We start from the raw sequence: 20937 nt of genomic DNA, 5'->3' as shown, positions 1-20937 counted from the left end.
GACTATTTATCTAACTTGGAAAAAATTACGAAGGTAAAGCTTATTCAAGAACGTATTTTCACATCTGATTTTGCAAAGTGGCCACCAAATCACCAGGAGGGATGTGCAATAGCAGAGCATGATCTCCTTTCAGTATGAAGGCTACCTGGGGTTTTTTGTTTCATTATGAATATACTTATATCTTGATTTCAACTTCAGACATAAGTTTTAATTCCTACATTTTTTCAACTGCACTTGTACAACACATAGCCATCATCTCTAGATAAACACAGATATATAGCTGCTCCCAGGTGCGGGTGCCACAGAATTCACCTCATGTCAGCTGAACTTGGATGTTCACTGTGCAGAACCGTACCACTGCCTCATCTTGTTGATTTAGCACCAGGTATTAAACTGCTTTTTTCTTAATCTCCCACACCCTGCATCTTCACCTCTTGTCAGATCACCCTCTTACAAAGAGGCCGTGACATTAGAGACCGTATTCAGTAGAACAAGACATGGTTGAACGGATATTTATGCAAAAGCACTCCTGTTCAGTCTTCACAACAGAGCTTGTTATTCCATTAAGAAAATGTCAAGGTGTGGTGAAAAGCTGCTTTTTGTTCGATTACATTCTGACGGGCTCAGGCAGCAGCTTCGAGTCTGCGTTGTCAGGGGAGAAGGAAAACGAGCGCAGCAGTCTCCTAACTCACCGGCATCAGTAATTGTCTCGATGAAAAACTAAATTAAGCCCCAAAAATGGTACAGGCTGCACACTCCAAACTCAGAACCATCATCAAACCAAGTATGCTGCCCTTGGGCACAAGCAGCCATGTCAAGAGTTACAGAGCACACCCGCACAGCACAAGGCTGCTGGAGACCCCTCAGCCAGCTCCGTGCCACGCCGATATATTGTCCGCGAGCCTGGAAGCAGAAAAGGCACTCGATGCCACGTGGCGCCAGCCAGGTTGGGTGCAGCACCACACGGACACGACTGAGCTGCCATGGACCCCGCTTGCTTGGCAGTAGCTCGAAGATCTCTAAAGCACATGGAACGGGGACGCACACAGCCCGGCAGGCTGGCTGCCACGAGTGCCGCTGAAGGACCTGTGCTCTTCCCAGGCCAAGCTGACTCACCTGACACCCACCTCCGCGAAGCCACGCAGGCTGAAGCGACAGCCGCCCATCTGCACAACAAGAATTCAGACTGCTGGGAAGGAGAAGTAGAAACACGTACACCAACTTTTACTATGCATATTAATAAATATTCTTTATTTAAATTTTGCACATTGCGCTTTAACATATTACATCCAAAACATTTTGCAAATGGATGTCTACTTTGTAAAATCTTATATTCAGCTCATTGTCATTCTGTACAGAATTATAGGTACAACATTACTTTGCCACTAGTTTGCTTTTTTTAAGTCTCACAGTAAGAGAAACATTTAATGAAAAGAGATGGCTTAAATTATAAGAGAGGCTTGCACAGCTACTCAACTAAAGATACAAGCCTGAAGAAAGAACAAAATTAATGAAATCACCTCCACCAGCCTCCCCAAAAAACAAGAAAAAAAAAAGAATCACATTAATTTAAGATAAAATTTTGCCATAAGTCACTAAATTAAGTTTTTGAAAGAGAAGGCGCAGTAGTCATCTTGAGAATTTCAGTGAAAGACAGAGCTATTTTATTGTATTTAGTTCGCTCCAGCCGTTGTCAACCAGCTGTTACAAATGGGCCCCTTGTGATCATTTAAGCGGCAGTATTTATTAAATTTCTCCTTCAGGTGCTGTCGGTATTGTTCTCTATTGCTGTAAAAAGACTTGTTGTTTGCCATAAAGGACTGTATTTCATCTTGTGAGATAAAGATTTCCTCATCAGAAGTGCATTCAGACTCATCCTACAAATGGAAACAGGCATTTAAGAACTCGAGCATGGCCCCCCCCGTGCTGCACACCTCTCCTGCAACGGTACGCGCTGCCTACAGGTATCTGAAGAAGGCTGTAGCCTTCACGGCACGACACCGCACGCGGTAGCTGGCTAATGCAGTCACCCGATTCACAGATACGTGCTCCACTATTTTTTGGGTAAAAGGCAGCCTATACAGTCCTGAAAGCTACCAGAATAAGCCTCAGATTCTTAGCACATTTCCATTGAAAGAGGATGGCTTTTATTATATGTTATTACATATAAATATTATTCTTTTTAAAAACAAAAAATAAGGAAAAGGATGTAAAGCAAGGGGAAGGAGAAGGGAAGGGAGAGAGAAGAAAGCTGTCCAAGGAGCCCGTAGTGGGAATTAATATTTGAGGCATGAAGGCAGCAATAGCACATGCTTCGTTTTATGGAATAATGCAATCCTTGGTAATGAATACTTATAACACAAGTTCTGTCACTTGCATTCCAGTGACGGGCAATCTCCCCTCCTCTGCAAAGCATCCGAGTTACACACTTTACAGAGAACACGCAAAAGCAAACAAACTAAACCCTAGGAGTGTAAGCAATGAATCTTAAGTTCCGTTGTGTTCTCCCTCGTAACAGTTCTTCAGCGGGATTTGAGTTCTAAACCCCATCCTCAGCCCCGAGGACTTAAAGCAGTATGCTACAACCTAAAATTCAAAGCAAGCAGTTACTTACAAGGAGTTCCACTAAGCTCTTGGCACCTTTTCCACTATCAGGAACAAGTGACATTTCTGTAGGTTCTGCAAACTGTGACACATTTTTCATATGCTCAAACCAAGGCAACTGCTGCCCACTTTTTTCTGAGCTACAGCAGCTTTCAGCGTGTGTGTCTTTGGTCTTGTCGCGATGACATTCTGTGTGCGTGATATTTCCTGAGGTCTCTCTGTTACCTGGATCTGCCATACAGCTTCCCAGTTTCTGAATCTACAAATTGAAAACAGCCTGTAATGAACTACTAGCAGTGTTAAATCCGAAACATTCGAGTTTCAGATGGAAGCAGAGGGAAAGAGGAAAGGAAGGAAGTTCACAAAGAGAGCAAGGGTATGTATTTTTAAAATGTGTGCCTGGGAGGAGGGGGGAACAATACGTTAATTCACTGAGTGTGCAAAAGTGCACATGCTTAGGAACACAGGAGAAAAGAGACTCCTTCTGCCACAGCCTATTCTAGGAAGGGCCTCCCTTTCAAAACCTGGATGCAGAGGTAACCCAAGAGCCTTGTTACCCCATTTACAGAGTTAATCACAATCAAAATTCGCAACACTTTTGTTAACAACTTTAAAATAAGCATTCTGAAATAGCTATGTTCCTTACATGCTCATTCTCACACTTCAAAGTTTTACTTTTCTTTTTCTTCTTTTTGTTTTTGCCTTTTGTGGTACTCTCTTCTGAATTAGCCCAACATTCCACACAGCTATCTCCATCCTCCTCTTTGTCATCACAGCGATGGACACATGAATCATCTCCTGCAAAAGACAAGAGATTTTCTTCTCAGCCACTTAAGTTTTGCTGATACTAACCCGATATTCTGTTCTGACCAAACCTACCATTTTCATCATGGTTGCAAATGCCTTCAGTGCAGGCCACATCTGATCCCTCTCGAGATCCTGTTTCACTGCCCTCCATGCTAGATGAATAGCCGCAATCGCTACCATTACAATGCGGAGATAAACCTGAGAGGAAGCAAAAAGTTACAGTCATCTACAGCAGCCGTTGCAGATTCTTTCAGTTAGGCCTCTAAGAAGAAAGAATTCTTAAAAAAAAAGTCATTTTTAAAAATAATAGCTGAACACTGTTTACTCCGTAAACAGTAAATGCTTTTAAAAATGAAAAATAAATGACATTTGACATACCTTTCTTAATTTTAGGTGAACCTAATAGGGTACCACTGCTAGGACAGGTGCAAGAAGTGCTTTCATTAGTAACAATTACTTCTACACAATTGTTGGCTTCTTCGGTGCTACCACAGGCTTTGCAACTACTTTCCATGAAGTTTGAGTTTTCCTTAAAACAAAGCAAAAAAAAGTACTTGCAAGTACTGAAAGTAGCTCTGTCGGCAACTTTATAAGGGATACTCTTTCCCTAAGAAAAAACAGCTGACAATGATTGACAACAGCCACAGCACTGCTTGTGCTTCTTCAGAAGCACAAGACAACCAAGAAAGAAAAATGCCAAACCAACTGCTTTCCCCAGAATAATATGACCTACAGTTAGTTCAGCCAAGAGATCCAGAATAATAATTGCACTTACTCAACTAAAGCTTTCCGTTCCCCAAAAATTCAGTGGTTATTGTCTGCAACTAGCATTTGAATTCCCATATTCTAAGTGATCTTTAAGAAAGGATAGTTGGAAAGTGTTCTAGCATAACCTGACCCATAGATTTAGGAGGTTTTACTTAAAAAAAAAAAAAAAAACAAAAAAAACCACCCACCAAACCCAAACCCCCAAAAGCTAAGGAGTTCCAGGCAACTACTTTACAAAAAGACTATACTAATCTGGAAAAGTATTAAATTCCACTAGCGATCAAAAACTAGTTCCCAGAACTGAAGTACGGAAGAAAAACCCCAAACCTCTCAAGAATTCTCACATGCAGCAGTGAGCTGATGATTGAAGCAGCAAATGAGAGATCTAGTTACTTCACACCTGCAAAAAGCCACAGCTATCAATGTTTACCTTTGCTTGATTTATTTCCTTCTCTTCTGTTGCTTGCAAAGGAGTAGGGATCTCACACACGCACTTATTTTTCCGTCTGTTCTTTCGTTTTTGGCGCTTCTTTTCTTGTTTAAGCTCTCTGACTCTTTCTTCTTCTGAAAATTCTTCACAGAGCTGTTCCAATCGACTAATACCCTGCACTTTTTCCACGGCCATCTGTTTGTAAGAGGTTAGATCTATTTGTAGGTATTAACACAACTCAGGTTTTAACATTTATTAAAAAAAGGAGGTGGTAAATAGCTGGTAAGTACTTTTTATCACAGCAACACAACTATTGACTATAGAAGAAAAATGTCTATCCAGGTTTAGTCACTAAATTTAGATTGCTGGAGAAGATACATGTATGGGGGAGCACTGCACTTAATTTGTGGCCCAGAGTTGCAATTTTCAGTGAAAGGCTGTGGACCTGAACACGTTTTTGGATCTGTTTACACAGTGGATACTCTGGTTATTTAACACAGCAGCACAAAAAAACTACATTAGAACTACTGCTACAGAATTCCTGCAGCTCTTTGTCTAGAATAATCAGCGAGAAGCCTAACTGATTTTTCTAGGCAGTCCAATTTTGAAGCGTAGACATATCTCAGAATATAGCAAGTATCTAAATATGTCCCTTAATATTAAATTTAGAACATGTACCATAATGGCACACCTACATATTAAGTTGCAAGAATATAGTTGAACTAGTAAACTATTCTGGATCAGTGCTCCTGCAGAGATAAATTTAAATTCACAGGTGTTTCTCTTTTTTTTTTTTTTTTTTTCCCCTCCCAGATCACTCCGGGAACTCCTTCAGCCAGAATGAGACATCATTCCCCATTCACCTTAGAAAAGGACCCCATATAAAGACACGGCAGTTCCGTATTTCCAGTTCATAGCCAACCTTACACACCAGTACAATTACCCAAGTTTCACAGTGTCAATGAATTTCCAACACCACGCTTTACTAGATTAAAAAACCAACCAAGACAAAACCTGACAAAAATGCCACAGTGTACCCAGTCCAATGCCACTTCTACAGCATTGTCTTTCAAAAGAAGTTACATGTAAAAACTCCCAAGAACTAATTAGATTAGGGTTCCACTAAAATCTTTCCTAAACTGATTTTCTTCCTCCTCCTCTGATGTTTCAGAAGCTTTTAAGAGAGAACAGTCATTATGAACGGAAGATAAACATAGCCAAAAATATCCGTCATACCAAAGGGCAAGTATACTATTGACACACGTTAAAGGAACTGCACAGAGTTCTACCTGAAGTTCAAAATCCCACGGGATTAGAGTGCACATGGAACTCACTGAATCCAAGAGTTAGCAGCTATGTTTGTAATTCAAAAGCACATCCTTCGTTTTTACTAATAAGCCAAATAAAAACTACTGTAGCCAGAGCTATATGAAACACTATCAGGTAGGAATACCTTCACTGTGAATTAAAAACATAGAAGATCCAGCGTACTATATCACGTAGCTTGGAAGATAAATTTGCCAGCCTCAATCTTTTATGTTCCAGCAGACTTTACATCAGAGCACAACCCAGTTGTGCTATGCATGGACATTACACAACTGTTGCCCTGCAGTGAACAAGGGATTGAATCCAACACCCTTGAAGCTCCTTCCAGCCCAACGTTAGTAGAAAGCAGGAAAAATTATTTTAGTGAAAACGTACACAGTTACTACAGCAATTCAAATACAAAAAATTGAATTTTACCTCAAAGCTTTTGCGTAAAGCATCAACACCTAGGTAAAAAAGCATCTGCCACGTCTGTTCCTCAGCACGCAATTTCTGCCAGATTCGGTGTAATCTTTCATAAAGATGAATACCCAGGCAGGTCAAAACTTCTTCTTGGGCTATGTCTATTGTCTTAGCATGCCTTTCTCTTCGTCTAAAGGAAGAGTTGAACCAAAGTATAGTATTGTTAAAGTAGCTGGAAGTCTACCAAGAGATCAAAGCAGTTCAATGACGTACTTTATGTACAACTGAAGATATGTTTGCATGAACAGCTTTTTAAATAGAGTTCTGCTGTGCTGCATGCAGATGCAAAATAGAAAGGACCAGGTCACAACCACCAGTACATTCCTGACAGATTAATACGTGCACAGCGCTGTTAAGCTGCGCTATGCCTTCCCACCTGTGACTGCTGAAGGTGTAACCCCATCAGCCTCTGCCTGCTCCTACTAGGAGGGATCAGCAGAGTTTTAAAGCCAAAGAGACGCAGCCAGTCTTTTGTTTCCTAAAATTTGTATTTGGTTTATAGCAAATATTCCATTTTCCTAGACATTTATGCATCAGTTAACTGAAACTGAATAAAGACACAGAAGGTTATACATTACTTACCGTACAAAGTCAAAATATTTCAGTATTAACCTGCATCTATCATCTACTAAGGAAAAATCATTATAAAAGGATTTACCCTCCTAATCAAACAGTTATGATTGAGCTTTACAGATATTGAGGTCAATTGTATTTTTCATTGGAAGATTTTAAGATGCTGGGTTCAGGAATTACTATAATATACAAATGGCGACTAGAAAACTAAATTGAACACTTGGCATTTGGTAAAAGTGTCAACCAAGGTTCTCTTTCTATTTCGCATATTTTGAACATCTCAATGGAAAAGCAGGCAGCCTAGGGAGTGAACAAATAAACTAGAAGGCATTTGGCGATTTATTTCAGTCTTGCCTTCAGAGTTAAATGCACCTTAAAGTCAAAAGCACACTGAGAAATCTTCACTACTTTGAAGCACTATCTTGAAAGTCTACTTCGACATGAATATTGACATTCAGAAGTTTATTATGCAGCAAGGAGGCAAAAATCATTTGCAAAATACATTCAACAATAAAATAAAGAAGCAAAGCGCTAGATAGCCCACTCTAGCAAATTACATACTCATACCCTCCTGCGAACTCTGGTTCAGCTCGACCCAATAGGTGTGCGATGAAATCTGTTTCACAGCATACATGTATATGACGTTCATGGGGACAACATCGCAAACCCTCGTAAAGCGCGGCGCAGTAGCCCTTTTCTTTGCTGCAGTCTAGCTCACCGATAAGAATATTGTATGCCCGAAGTACTTTATTTTTGCAGTCAGTGCAAAACCTGTGTTAAAACAGAACATAACAGAACTGAATTCTTATTCAAGCAGAAATGTACACCCACTTAGTTTAAGTTGTAATATACTGAGCTATTTAATAGCACATGCTATATTTAAACTAGGTCACATAAGGTTTATGTTACTTCAAAAGGCAAAATAGTAAGACTTTGGCTGTAAGCCACGTAAGTTTACTGTATGTATTATACTACCTATCATATATTACCAGTCTGGATATCAACTTTCATGCTCCAAGGCATAAATCAGGCTAATTGTTAATATGAAGGAATTCCTATATAGAGATGCAATTCCACATCTGTTCAAAGATCAGAAGTCTAATAGCAAACAAACCAAATCATTAGTACAAGCCAGGACAAAATTCCTCTCAAGTAACACACTCCGAGTTACTTTATACCAATTATTTAAAGGTACACTCAAGCGAGTGATAAGCAATAAGAAAAAAAGCTTCCTCCGTTGCCTGCTGTATAAGAGCGATGTTTCCACTACAAGCACCTTTAAACACATTTTGAATTACTAATTACTGCACAGATAGCCAAACAAGGTTTTCTTATAACACAACATACTCAATTTAAACATGTGCTAGCTCAGATAACCAATATGAGAACAGTATAATTATGAAGTCTGTTATAATTATAATCTATATATCTATTAAACCAAAATTAAGCTAATTCTGTTTTATAAGAGGAGTAATCTTTGAGGAGCTACAAAACCTCTTGCTGTATTATTCTAAAAATGCAAGTCAGACAAGCTGCTCACATTTCAGCTTTCAGCTTGAAAAGCTGGCTCTTCATGCCATCTCTGGATGGGGTTTTTCCCTTTCCTAGTTTGTCCAGTCACTTGACAACACTAAGTCAAACATATTTTGATGTTTGACAGAACTATGATAACTGGCTAGTTTCTGTAGTGAAAGGAAAGAAAACAGTAATATTATTGCAGGTTAGCATCAGGAACACTGCCAACGCCATGTTTAATGTCACAGGAGATTAAAGTTGTTTTGTTTCCAAAGTGTTTTTTCCACACCACCACCACCACCCACAACCGTCTGTGCCCCCACAGCTTGTATCAGAACCTTCAGACTACTGGAAATTAAAACTTTCAAATCAGTATGGTAGCTACCGTACACATGCAACAATAAATTAGTAGCCTTTTTTTTTTTTTTCCGCTGCAAGAGAGACCCAACAGCACTAGCACTACTAAGTCATAAACAACTGTTTTAAAACAGTGATTTACAAGCAACACCAGGCCTACAATCTGCTTCTATTAGTTTAGCTCACATTATTTGGAAATTGCATATACTCCCCACAGGCCTAAAAAGAAGGCATAGTTCCAGACAGAGTAAGCTACTTGTGAAAGAGTGAAATTATACACAGTTTTAATACATCAAATTGTAAATCATAACGTAATCCTAACCAAAAGAAGTTAAGACAGGCAGCTATTACTTCAATACCGCATTTCCCCTACCATGACACAGAACAACAGGTAAAACACTAAGAATGTTTCACCGCCTGTGTCTCAGCAGTTGCCACAATGCCATCTGGCAAGGTACTCGAGTCCTCTACATTTTTAAACACAGTGTGAAGTCTACATACATTTTAATTCACAAAAAAAATGCAGCAGCTATTCCTCTAAACGAAGGTGCGCCTTCATCCTTTTAACATACCTGTGTTTTCGTAGATAGGTTTCTAATGTTTCTAAAAGACAACTAGAGTCAATTAAAACTACTTCATCCCTGCATTCCTGGGACATGAGCTCCCACACATCCATCCAACAACCCCTGCAAAAAAAAAAAAAATCATAAGAAACAAAAGACTATATATTATCTTGTTAGGAGTTTAGAAAAGAAACAACATAAAGCATCATTCATTTACCTGACTGCTTGCTGGAAAGGTCCACAGCAGAAAGTGATGCTATACTTACTCTCCTCCTTCCTGCTGTCTTCACTGTTTTTCTTATTTGCACTTAATTTCTACGTACTGAGTGTGCTACTGCTCCCTCCACTGTCACATAGTATTAAAAAACATTTTTTAAACCTATACCATATATATATATTTCCTAAACAAATGCTATGAAAATGCTACCATGTTCCTTCATTTACTTTTAATCCTTTATAGGCTAAGCCTTAACTTTCAGTGAAGTTACGGTCAGACATGAGATACAAATTTTGCTGTCTGTGTTTATAAACCCAGATTCATAATGACTCTTTAAAGTTACAGCTGAAAGCCAGTAGTAATTTTTCAGAATATTACCTTTAGCGTAAACACATACAAGTTTAAATACTTCTGGCAGATTAAATGTCTAACTTAGTAAAAAACCAAACCAAACCCCCAAAGAAAAAAGCAAATCAAAACCCCCACACTTGCACACATCTATCACCATAAGAAATCATAAAGCACCCCCTACATTAAATTTCCAAAATTTGTTTAAAAAAAACCCAAACCAACCAACTTTACAACACACATTTGGATATGCTAAAAGTACACTTACAGAGCAAAGAACAAACTTTGAATAGCAAGTCATGTTTACTTACAGCCTTGTCTACTCGACATTTTATCAGAACGGCCATTTCTGTTTAAGCTCATGGATGGATACAACAGAGCAGGAAAACCGGGGAAGAAGCACTCCTATTTAATAATTAGCCCTCAAGAGTATTTATGCATGCTACTATCTAGTTTGCTAGATCACATGGCTTGCATTTATGAGAGGTTAAAATGCTCCTTAGCCCCAAATGGAACAGAGTAGCCATAAACCAGGCACACTGAAACTAAGGCCATCAAGGAACTCTCAAGTGGCACTAGCTAGTTACGTAACTTGTATAATTAAACACACAATTACAATTCAAAGCCTTTTTGTGTGTATAAAATGCCTAACAGATGAAACTAATCTGAAGAAGTTTCTTGTAATGAAGTGAAGCAGAAAGCTCTACGTTGATAAATAGAATTTGTTCTGTAAGACTATTGTATCCGACACCTCCATGTCTAGGCTGTTGGTGCATTTGCTTCCATTCAGACCAGCAGATTTATTTGGAGAAATATCAGTACTGATACACCCTGATCGGTTCCACAGCACAACAAACCAGTATCGACTGAGCAAGCAGAGAGCAAGCTGTGCTTCTTTACCAAACTGCAATGATTGTCCACAAGCCATGTTATCAGATAAAGCTGAAAGCTTTACTTGCAGTGTATTAAAATACTGCTCTTCCACATATTCCCTATTAACCTGCCAGCACTGAAAATACTAAGGGGATTTATTCCGGCATAAACTGAGGAAATAAAGGCAGCATTTTCCTCTCTATTCACCAAGTTTCAGAATTGTTCTGCCTTGCCAAGATGGTAAGTGCAAGTTCCATGATATATGTTCTTACACAGAAAAGATTAATCTTCCTAAAAACAAAGCAAAGAGATTAACACTTTCATAATGCTTTGAATTTGCTTTATTTAAAAAAAATATATGCCCCTATACGCTTACAATCTTTTGCTTATGTAACATAAACTTTAAACTAATCTTATGAAAGGCCTGTAACAAAAATATAATAGGAGATGATGATTAGCTGCCACCATCCTCAAGCAGCACAAGTAAAAATCAAGTGTCAAATTCCACAAGCCTACCATCTCCCGGGACTTATCTCAACCCAAAGAGACTCCAGTCTCCATAGAAAAATACATGTCCTGTAACTGGAAACCATGACCAAGCTTTCACAGGTTGTATGCTTAACCAGAAGTAGAACACAACTAACTAAAGAAGGTCCTGGACACTCCAGCTAAGCATAGTAGTCTAATTCATTAGTCATCTAAAAACCCCAAAATATAAAACACACCCTACAAACAAGAAAACCACCCAAAATCTGCAACAGATTTACAGGGAGTGTTTTCTCAGTTAACCAGCTGGAATAAACCATTTCAATTTCAAGACACGGAGGCACACATGCATCTTCTTCACTGGTGTATTCAAAACACGGCACCACATTTAAAGAAAATACAGTCTACAGAGTTTTAACCCTGCAGCCCAACCACAATAAAGCCCTTTATTAACAGTCATGCAAGGCATTTTTAATAATCCCAAGCAAAACGATGTATACTTGTTTAACATATACCCTTTCCCCTCAATGTGAGGAAAAATTGCTGATCAATCATTTTGGTGTAGAGCACCAAAACCAGTTTGTCTTTCCAGAGCGCTGTCTATACCACAATGCAGAAGCTATCCGTGCCCCGAGCAGACTATATTCCAAGTTACGTCAGACGAGACACGAAAGGCATAGAGAGCACTGGTTTGTAATGGCCAAGTTGTGCTTTGGCAGCTAGTTTTGAAATAAAACATGGATATTGTTAAACAATAAACACCCCCAAACAAAACACTCCACCACCAAGTAGAAGACCCTAAAGACAAGGGGCTAAAACTGAACAGCTAGTACTAACAAGCAAGTTTGGAGAAACAACGGATTTCATATGGTAGCCCTAAACTTCCTACGAAAGCATCACCAGTTACCTTACAGAGCTCTGAAAGAGCAGAGGGACAACTCACACTGAGGAAGGAGCACAGATCTTACGTTGGGAGGCTGGAACACCTTATAGCACTACCTTTGTCCACTCAATAGCGTGAGCAAGGGCAGTAGGAAAAGTATTACACATCCTACGAGTAAGACTACCACTCTTACTGCACAACAAAGGGTTAACTACCTTCTTACAAAAACCTACAGAGAAAAGCTCGTGCGTGCCCTACAACACACGCTGCCCAAAACCCCTGGCTGCCTCTCTTCCACCCCTACAACTATTCGGGTCTACTATAAATCCAAACAGCTCAGAGATTACTACACTGGCAAACAGGTAACAGCATAATAATTTGTTTCTATGCTTACAAATAAATTAGTATCAATAGTTTGGATCCTCAGAACATTTTTAGATTGAATTGTGCACGTTAAACACAAACTTACCCCAAAGGTTTCGGTTTGTGTGTGTCCAAGGAGTGTAATTGACATCTCTTATTCTTCTTACTTTTGGGAATTGCATCAATCATATCATTCAGTTTGGACCTATGGAAAAAATGTAACTCAGTATTCTGAAAACATTGTTATGCAGAGAAGTTTGAAAGGGATTTATTCAGCTCATGCATCAGAAACAGGTATGATAATGAACATTAGACCTAAAATTGTCTTCCAGTCCCTCATTTTCACTTATATCGTACAATCCTGCAGTACCAAAGAAAAACACAGTACAGATTTTCCAGACAAATTCTACTAAGAAAAAAAAAAAAAGCCATATCTAAAAAGCTATTGCGTAACTTCGTAACAGACCTCGAGCAATAACACTTACTTCAGAAGCAGAACAGTCTACTTCACTGTCACCACTTTATCAAGTTACACTACCTCACCCTCCAGATCTCAGTATCCCCCGCTCTGCACTGACCCTTCCTTACTTCCCACTGGCCTGCTAACTGGAGCAAGAAGAACAAGCTGAAACCAACTGGAAGGCAAAGGCCCATTGTGGTGAGCAGTGTCTGTTTGGTCTGCTGACAGCTGAGAAACAAATGGCACTGAGGCCATTTATTGTGCTAGCCAAACCCAGAAGGTTTCACTTTCTCAGTGTTACCTTTCTACTCAAGAGTAGAAATTTTCTGGGAAGGAGACATTAATTACTATTTAATTTTGTTTTACATGCAGAGTAATGGGGTGAAGAAACACTCTTCTTCATGAGAGATCACGAAAAACCCACAATGCCTATTTCAGATTAATGACTTGACATTTTAATACTGGTAGCTTTCAATCGCAATCATGACATTGCAACTGATGATACGAAAGATGAGGTCCTTTGGGTATTTTTTCCCCCCCAGTTTAGGCAATAACTGGTTTAACGTGACTGTAAAAGACACGATTCAAACTTGCAACAATTTAGCATCGCCAAGAAAGTTGCAAAGTCAAATGCACAGAAGCTAGCTTTCCTTTTTGCCAGGTAAGGATAATCTGTGCAGTTCAAAGACACTTACCCATGCACATAGAACAGTGTATAAAGCTTCTTTGCATCAGTCATACAGCTTCGAGTTACAGAAAGAACCCCCTTTGGCCCTACTGTTAGGGGCTCAAGTGCTGGATTTCCAGACTCTACGAGCTGAGAAAAGAGACGTTCCACACTACGACGACAGCCAACACAGGGGACCAGCTGAGAAAGTGCACTCAAAACTTCACGTGATGTCACCATCATGGCAATATTTAAATCCTGCTGTTTAAGCATGCTATGCCTCTAAAAAAAGAGAAAGAAATGAAGTAATTAAAAAAAACAACCAAACAAGCAACATCTTAAACTGTTCAAGACTTCTTTGCCTTCAACAGCATTTCTTTTTCAAAATACACCTGTGGAAGATGTACTCAGTGCTCAGAGTTTCAGGTTGCCATCTTACTGTAGATCACTTAAAATACTTACTGTATGAACAAAACCACACTTGCTAATATCATAGGAACAATTCTGCATCAAGTCTATCCTCTGGAAGGAAGCTAGTGTTTTTCTCCTCCTGTTCCCTCCTCCTACCACTCAAATCAGCAAATGCTGCTCCCAGACAAATGGCATACCTCCCTGTCCTTATCAGGAAGCCCTTTTGTTTCCTCCTCCTCAGCACAGATGTTTTAGTAAAGGGCCTCACATACAGCTCTGCGAGTTTTCATCTTCCCCTCACACTCATTTTGTCTTTGGCACAGAGAAAGGAAATTTCTGGATGCTCATTGGCATATACGGGAATCTCATTTACAACAAACTTGATCTGTTCAGACCAAGACAATTTAGCAATATTTTTCCTGGACGGTTAAATGCTATTTCCTGTTACAATTCTAATACCTGAAATAAAAAAAAAGCACATATTACTATTCAGGGTGAAACATCTGAATGTTCAGTACTGAACATTCAATGCGTGCTAATAATAGAACCTTAAAGGGAACACCTTCTAATATTTCTTACATCAATAAACAATTCTAGGAGCTTCTCCTGGTTCCTCTGTCAAACACATCCAGGCACGCATAGACACAAAAAGCACATACCCTTCTATTTCTTCTAACTGCTAAATTAGCGGTGTGGACTTCATCAACACTGAACTGCCACTAGCACAGCTATGCAGAAGACAGAGTCCCTTCCTCACGCACCAACACACACATCTACACTTAGAACATCAGCGCTACTGGCACTTTCCAACATTGTCTGTAAAAGCGCAGTCCTGTCAGTGCATTAATTGCTATAACCAGGGGAAAACGAAGCTCACAAGTACAGCTTTGTAAGCATAGTTGTGTCTATACAGGGAGCTTTTTGTCACAATAATATTTTCTGTATTCTTGTCATATCACACCACTTAAACATGCCTAACGCAGAAATGACAATCACAACTTCTGGAGAAAGAAAAGACCACACAATATAGTAAAACTAATCGATCTCATGGAATGTGTAAACAGATCAATTGAAAAGAGAAAATATTTTCAGCTCATTTTATGTAATGCATGTTATGAAAAGTAAAGCTGTTATGAGATAACATTTAGTCTGTGCTCTTAAAGGCAGGCACATTAAATAATCTGACAAGTGATATCACTCTGCCATAATCTTCTTTCCTGTAATTAATAGTACGAGTCACAGCAACAGCAGGAATGAGCTATTTTCACAACACAGCTATGCTTCATATGCAACATATGCCTGAACTGTGGCTGTCAACCCACAAGTGAAGAAGAGCAAGCTGCATAGCAGAAAACTGCCCGGTACCTTTGGACATCAAGTGGCACAATGTTTTAGTTGCTACAGGTGCTACAGGGCTACAGTTACTTGCCAGAGCATTAGCAGAGTAATTTACTATTATTAAAGCTTCAGGGGTACCACAAACCCACCTCTCACTATTCAACTATACATAATCTATAAAGCAGCACATTAATTCTATCTCGGTATGGTCCTAATCATAAGAACTCCATCTTAAGCAATGCACACTTCCACTTGAAAAAGCAGTTCAAAAGTTTTCAGAAAAAAAAAGAAAAGAAATCAAATCTATTTAGAAACTGTAGTTTCCATTATGCATAAACTGGCAGTGACCAGAAGATGTTATCGTTTTTACAAGTTTTCAATTCTAACTAGGTACGCAGCAATTGCCTCCTGACAAGACAACAGTGTATATATAGATACTGTGAAATACTAATGCACCCAGTGTACATTGGTACCAATATGTAATCGCATATAGGTGCTGACATGTCTTTTAAGTCATTCCAGGAGTGACAACCTCTTAGAGAAGAGAAAGCACAAACCTAAGGAACGCAAGATCTGACACGTGGCCTTCTTAAAAACCAGAAAGCTGTATTTACCTGAATGAACTGCTTTAACTGTGCACCATTATTCTGATGTCCATCAAGGTTTAGCACGTTATCAGGAAACTCCATCACCATCTATACAAGAGAGTGAAAAAAAATAGCTTTCAGAGAAAAAGTCAAGCAAAAAGAGTTAGCTTATTTTACTTTCCTGTGGAATTAAGATAGAAATTACATTAAATTCTCATTCTTTCCACGTAACTCCTGGAAGTTTGGGAAAGGATAAAAGTAACAGTTCAAGAGAGTGAATCTTTCAGCAAAGTACCTGTGTCAGTAATATAATGTTTAGAGGCAGTTTATAAATGGCAGCTCTTAAGTAGCCCTTACAGAGAAACCAAAAGTTGCTAAATGCAACATCAGTATTTATATCACACTATCTACATGACTTGAGACCCTGTTTCAGTTTAAAACAATTGTACTTCAACACATGAAGATCCAAATTGATCCGACGGCCTAAATCAATTTATAAAGCTATGAAGAAACAGTTGCAACTGTTTAATGACAGACTCATGGACTCCTTCAAAGGCTAATATAAAACCATAGTAAACCAAGAAGGTACTCCAAGGTATACTTTGTTCTGTGTGACTGCAGCTGCAACTCTTAAGAGGCTCAAAGTAAAATGTTAAGCCTACAGAACAATGTGATTACTCGTAAGTAATAATATTTCTTTTAAATATTTCTTGCAATAAAGAAGACAATTTCTTGGGGGGGCCGAGGGCAGAAATCAGTAAAATAATTTTCAGTCAAAACCCCAACTTTACAACCATGGAGAAAAATTAAACCAACTAGAAAAACTTGTAAAAAATGCCTTAGTCTTCTTTGTCCAAACTGAGAAATATAGACTATCAATAGGAATACTGGAAGTTCTCTTTAAAATCCGAAAGACGAAATAACTTTGGTTAATAACTCTAATACCAATCAACGCCAAACAAAATTGTCTGATTTTTTTTTCCATCTTCCACCTTCCCTCACTTGTCTAGTAAAGACAGAATTCCCAGCTGTCTTCATAATTGCTGACACTACCTCCAGAGAACGCATATATTTACTTTTACAGGCACTCCAACATTGCTCCAAAATAAACATCTATTCTCCAAGGCCAGAAAGCAAGGCAATATTTTGATCTCACATGTGCTAGAATTGGAACATTAGCACAGCTGCCTTATCTGTGTGCAGAACAGTGCCACAGTCCGTGCTAATTCTAATCTCCCATGTCTTTCTCTTCCAGCCTCCCTTGCCCCTGACCTATACACACTAAGCAGCAGCACAAGCTTTTGCTGCAGAATTACAGGCTTCCTACATTTGATATTTCTGGGGGCAATGAGCTACATGCAAAAGTAAAAGCTCTATCTGCTCATAACAGAGGGAAGAGGTAAATCTGCATTTTTTTATTCCTCCTTCACCTTCATCTCCCACTATCAGACAACACCCTTAGGTATTTTGTACAACAGAGTGAAATTATCAAAGACTAAATTAATTCATGTGTCTGATGAGATTTTATTAAGTGGTTAAACATCAACCACCATCACACCCTGAACTGGAAGGAAAAAAAAATCCCGTAATACCACATCAAATGGAATGCCTTCGAGAAATCATAAAAGCTGCTTAAGAAATGAAAAGGGTTAAATATTTAAACCTCCTTTCATTTCTAGTTGAGCCATAAGAAACAGAAAAGTGTGGTAGTGAACAATTCATTTGGAAGAGCAGTATCACATTGCACCTAAACAGCTTCTTATGCTACTACAAAGCAAACGTTACAAGTGTAAGAGCATTACAGGCCATTCATTCACTAATTTGCAATCAGTGATTCACTATTTCTAGATTTAAGACATAGATTAAGTCTTCCAGCTGACTAACAGAAGTAGCCCCATTATTTTTAAAATTTGAGTTTTAAAAGAGGTCAACAGAAGCCAGCTGCTGTCAACAAACACCACTGTTCTTTAACATTAATGCTGCAGATGTAAAATTATGTTTCAAAGACAACTGCATGTCTTGCAATATCTCTCATTAAGAATTTAAAATGTAAATTACAGACAACCTAGACAAGGAAGCCAAGTTCATTCACTTGCTTCTGCAGATTTACTTAGTAAAAGCCTCCAGAAACCACCTAGAAATCAGAGTACTTTGCAACAGTTAACAGAATGGGAAAAAAAATAATTATGGACCTGAGATAAGATTTCCTTCATGGTGAGGATGACTTGCACTTGCATAAATGCCTTTCACCCAGATGGATACAAAACTTATTTACAGCTATGGGAACCTCTTCAATCATGAGCAGGACTTGCCTCTGGTGTAAGAAGGCCAGCGACAACATAGCGCAATTGCACAAAGTTTGGGTCTGGCACTAGTTTCTGGAACTAAACTACAAATGGAATTTTAGGTCAGCTGAAGTCATCTACCTGACACCCGGTATAGCCAAATTTTCTCTCTCTCAACCTACCGCACACAACAAAGGTAATAAGTACAAGTCTTCTACCCGACACAATCTAGTAAGTAATTTTCACTCGGGAGTCCGGGAGGTGGGAAGAAGGAGAAAGAAATCCAAGATCTTAAAACTACATGGGGAATGGACGGACAAAATAAATTTCAAGGCATGGCCAAGACATCAAAAAACCCCAAACTTACACAACTGCTACGCAGTGCAGGTAATCAAGCGCTCCAGGAGAGCTAGATACCGCTTGGGACAGCTTAAGGAGGAACCCTGCCTAACGTATAAGCACCACTAACCAGGGAAGACAGACTATGTAAAAAGCCAAAAAACAGTGGTGGTATTTGGTAAATTAATAATACACCATCATTTAGAACAACCAGAACTAAAATACAGCAAAGAGCCTTTCTTCAAATGTAGCAAAAGCCAATGAGCTTGAGATACATTATCTTTAACAGTGGGATGGAGGGCTAAGAGACTGTCTGAAGATATTCGATTGTTCTAGAAGACACAAGAAATTATATTACAAAGTTCATCAAGTTAGCTGATGCAAGTGAGGCATTCTCCCATACTAGATCACACATTTTTACACCCTTTAAAGCAAGAGCAGTTACTGTCACGCCACTGACAGCAACAGAAGTCAAATATGAATAATTAAGATGCCCAATCATGCTGTCCAAGCCCAATTTTGTCTTGAACCCAACATTTTCACACCTGAAGAATGAAACCAAATGACAACTAGCTGGTTAGAGAACATTTTTCCGTTTGCTCTGTGCTCACCTACAACGCAATTCCTGAGCTTTCCTCTAAACACCTGAGGAAAAGAGAGACCGGGGAGCCTCCAAGCTACATGTAGTTCATTTTTCCACTGAACCTTCTGGAAACGCCCCGCCGCCCCCCCCCCCCCCCGTTTTTCAGTTCAGAACGCCACACCAAAACAGACCCCCTCCCTCTCGGGGTTTGTTACTGTAGACACAGCAGCATGTCACTAGCAGCTCGATGACCCTTACTTTTGGTCAAAGCTTTCCAGAAACAAGCTTTAGCCTTTTCTTGCCTCTTTAAGAGCACGACTGCCTCGTGGTAACCCTGGGGTTTGGCCTTAACATGGCTCCCTGCCTTATCCCCTGCAAAACGCCTCTGCTCCGCATGCAGGCTCGGGCGCCGGGCACGCTCGTCCCTGGAAAACAAGTTGCACGCGAGCTCCAGCACAGCACCAACTTTCTTACGAGGCGGTCTGCGCGTCCCTAGAGCCGGGAATCAGATAAAAAAGTTGCCACACGAAGCGCTGTTGACCCGAAGTGTTGCAAAGTCCCCAAGATTACGGCCGCAGGAGCAAAGGAGGAGCCTGGCAGGCCTGCCTGGAGAAAAGGCCTCGCCGGGAACCGCAGCACCCGGCCCGCCGCGGGGAGCAGGGGCTGCGGGGGGCTTGGGCACTCACCGTCAGGGTGTCATCGATGTACAGGGGGATCTGCCTCTTCTCGAACGGGAACTCCTCCTCCCCGTCTCTGCAAACGGCCACCAGCCGCGCCATCTCCGCTCGCCCCGGCGGCTTCCTCCCAGCTGCAGCCTGCGAGCAGCCCAAGCCGGGGAGGTAAATCCCCGCCGCGCTTCCCCGGCACACTTTCACCAGCCCGGCGCCGAGCCTGCTTTACCCCATCGCCTGATTCACCACGCCGAGCCCCGGCCCACGCCCGCCCGCCGCTCGGCCCCGCCGGGGGCTCCAGAAATAAAATTAATTTTTTTTTTTTTAAAAAAAAAGGACTAGGGGCCGGGAACGGGAGAGGTGGGCAAGCTGGGAAATGCGACATAACATGGAAGAAAGGGAGGGGACGGCGGGGAGGAGCGCACCCGGCCTCCGCCGGGCACAGCCCGGGGATGGAGCCCGCCGCTACCCGCCCCCCCCGCCCCAGACAGGCCGGCGGGGCCCGCCCAGCCCGGAGCGCGGCTGCGGCTGCCCGCGGCCCCGGCCCGCCCGGCGGCGGCTGGACAGGGAGCGGGGCGAGGCGGCGGCTCCACCTGCCGAACGGGGACGCCGCTCCCCCCCACCCCGCCCCGGACGACCTGCAGCTGCGGGAGGGGGCCCGCCGTCCCCCGCTCCCCCCTCCCTCCGGCGGGCCGGGCGGTCGCAGCCCGGGCGAGGCTGCGGGCAGACCCACCCCGCGGCTCCCGGTCCTCGCCCAAGCCTCCGGCGCGGCGATGGCGGGGTAGCAGCCCCGAACGGAGGCAGCCGGCGGGGCCGGCTCCCGGCCTTCCCCCGCCTCCCGCCTCCCCGCGGCCCCACCGGCCGCCTCGCCCTCCCCGGGCCTTTACCGGCTCCTCCGCGAGTCGCCGGCCCGGGCGCTGTGACAGGCGGGCGGACACCCCGGGCTCCGCCACAGAGCTGCCTCCTTCCTCTCCCCCTCCCCGGGCCCTCCCCACAGGCGGCGGCCCCGGCCCCGGGCGGC

At 41.4% G+C, this 20937-nt stretch overlaps 1 protein-coding gene across 2 annotated transcripts; it reads right to left on the bottom strand.

The window, feature by feature from the left end:
• Positions 1-1222: 1222 nt before the first annotated feature.
• GGNBP2 (gametogenetin binding protein 2) lies at positions 1223-20922 on the bottom strand. 2 transcript variants are annotated; one of them, XM_040618891.1, is made up of 14 exons: positions 20804-20922; positions 19932-20060; positions 16066-16146; positions 13731-13984; positions 12682-12780; positions 9415-9528; positions 7532-7741; positions 6353-6527; positions 4610-4804; positions 3790-3940; positions 3484-3609; positions 3251-3402; positions 2615-2863; positions 1223-1877 (listed from the first exon to the last, which is right to left on the bottom strand). In XM_040618891.1, exons 2-14 carry the CDS (start codon positions 20022-20024, stop codon positions 1674-1676), a joined length of 2103 nt encoding a protein of 700 aa, XP_040474825.1. In that variant the 5' UTR covers positions 20025-20060; positions 20804-20922; the 3' UTR covers positions 1223-1673. The 2 variants fall into 2 exon arrangements, with proteins under 2 accessions (XP_040474825.1, XP_040474833.1); XM_040618899.1 differs by having other exon boundaries at positions 7538-7741.
• Between the last annotated feature and the right edge of the window lie 15 nt (positions 20923-20937).

Source organism: Falco naumanni, chromosome 1, assembly GCF_017639655.2.
Source record: "Falco naumanni isolate bFalNau1 chromosome 1, bFalNau1.pat, whole genome shotgun sequence".
Classification (NCBI taxonomy): Eukaryota; Metazoa; Chordata; class Aves; order Falconiformes; family Falconidae; genus Falco; species Falco naumanni.
This window is presented reverse-complemented; position numbering and strand designations above follow the sequence as displayed.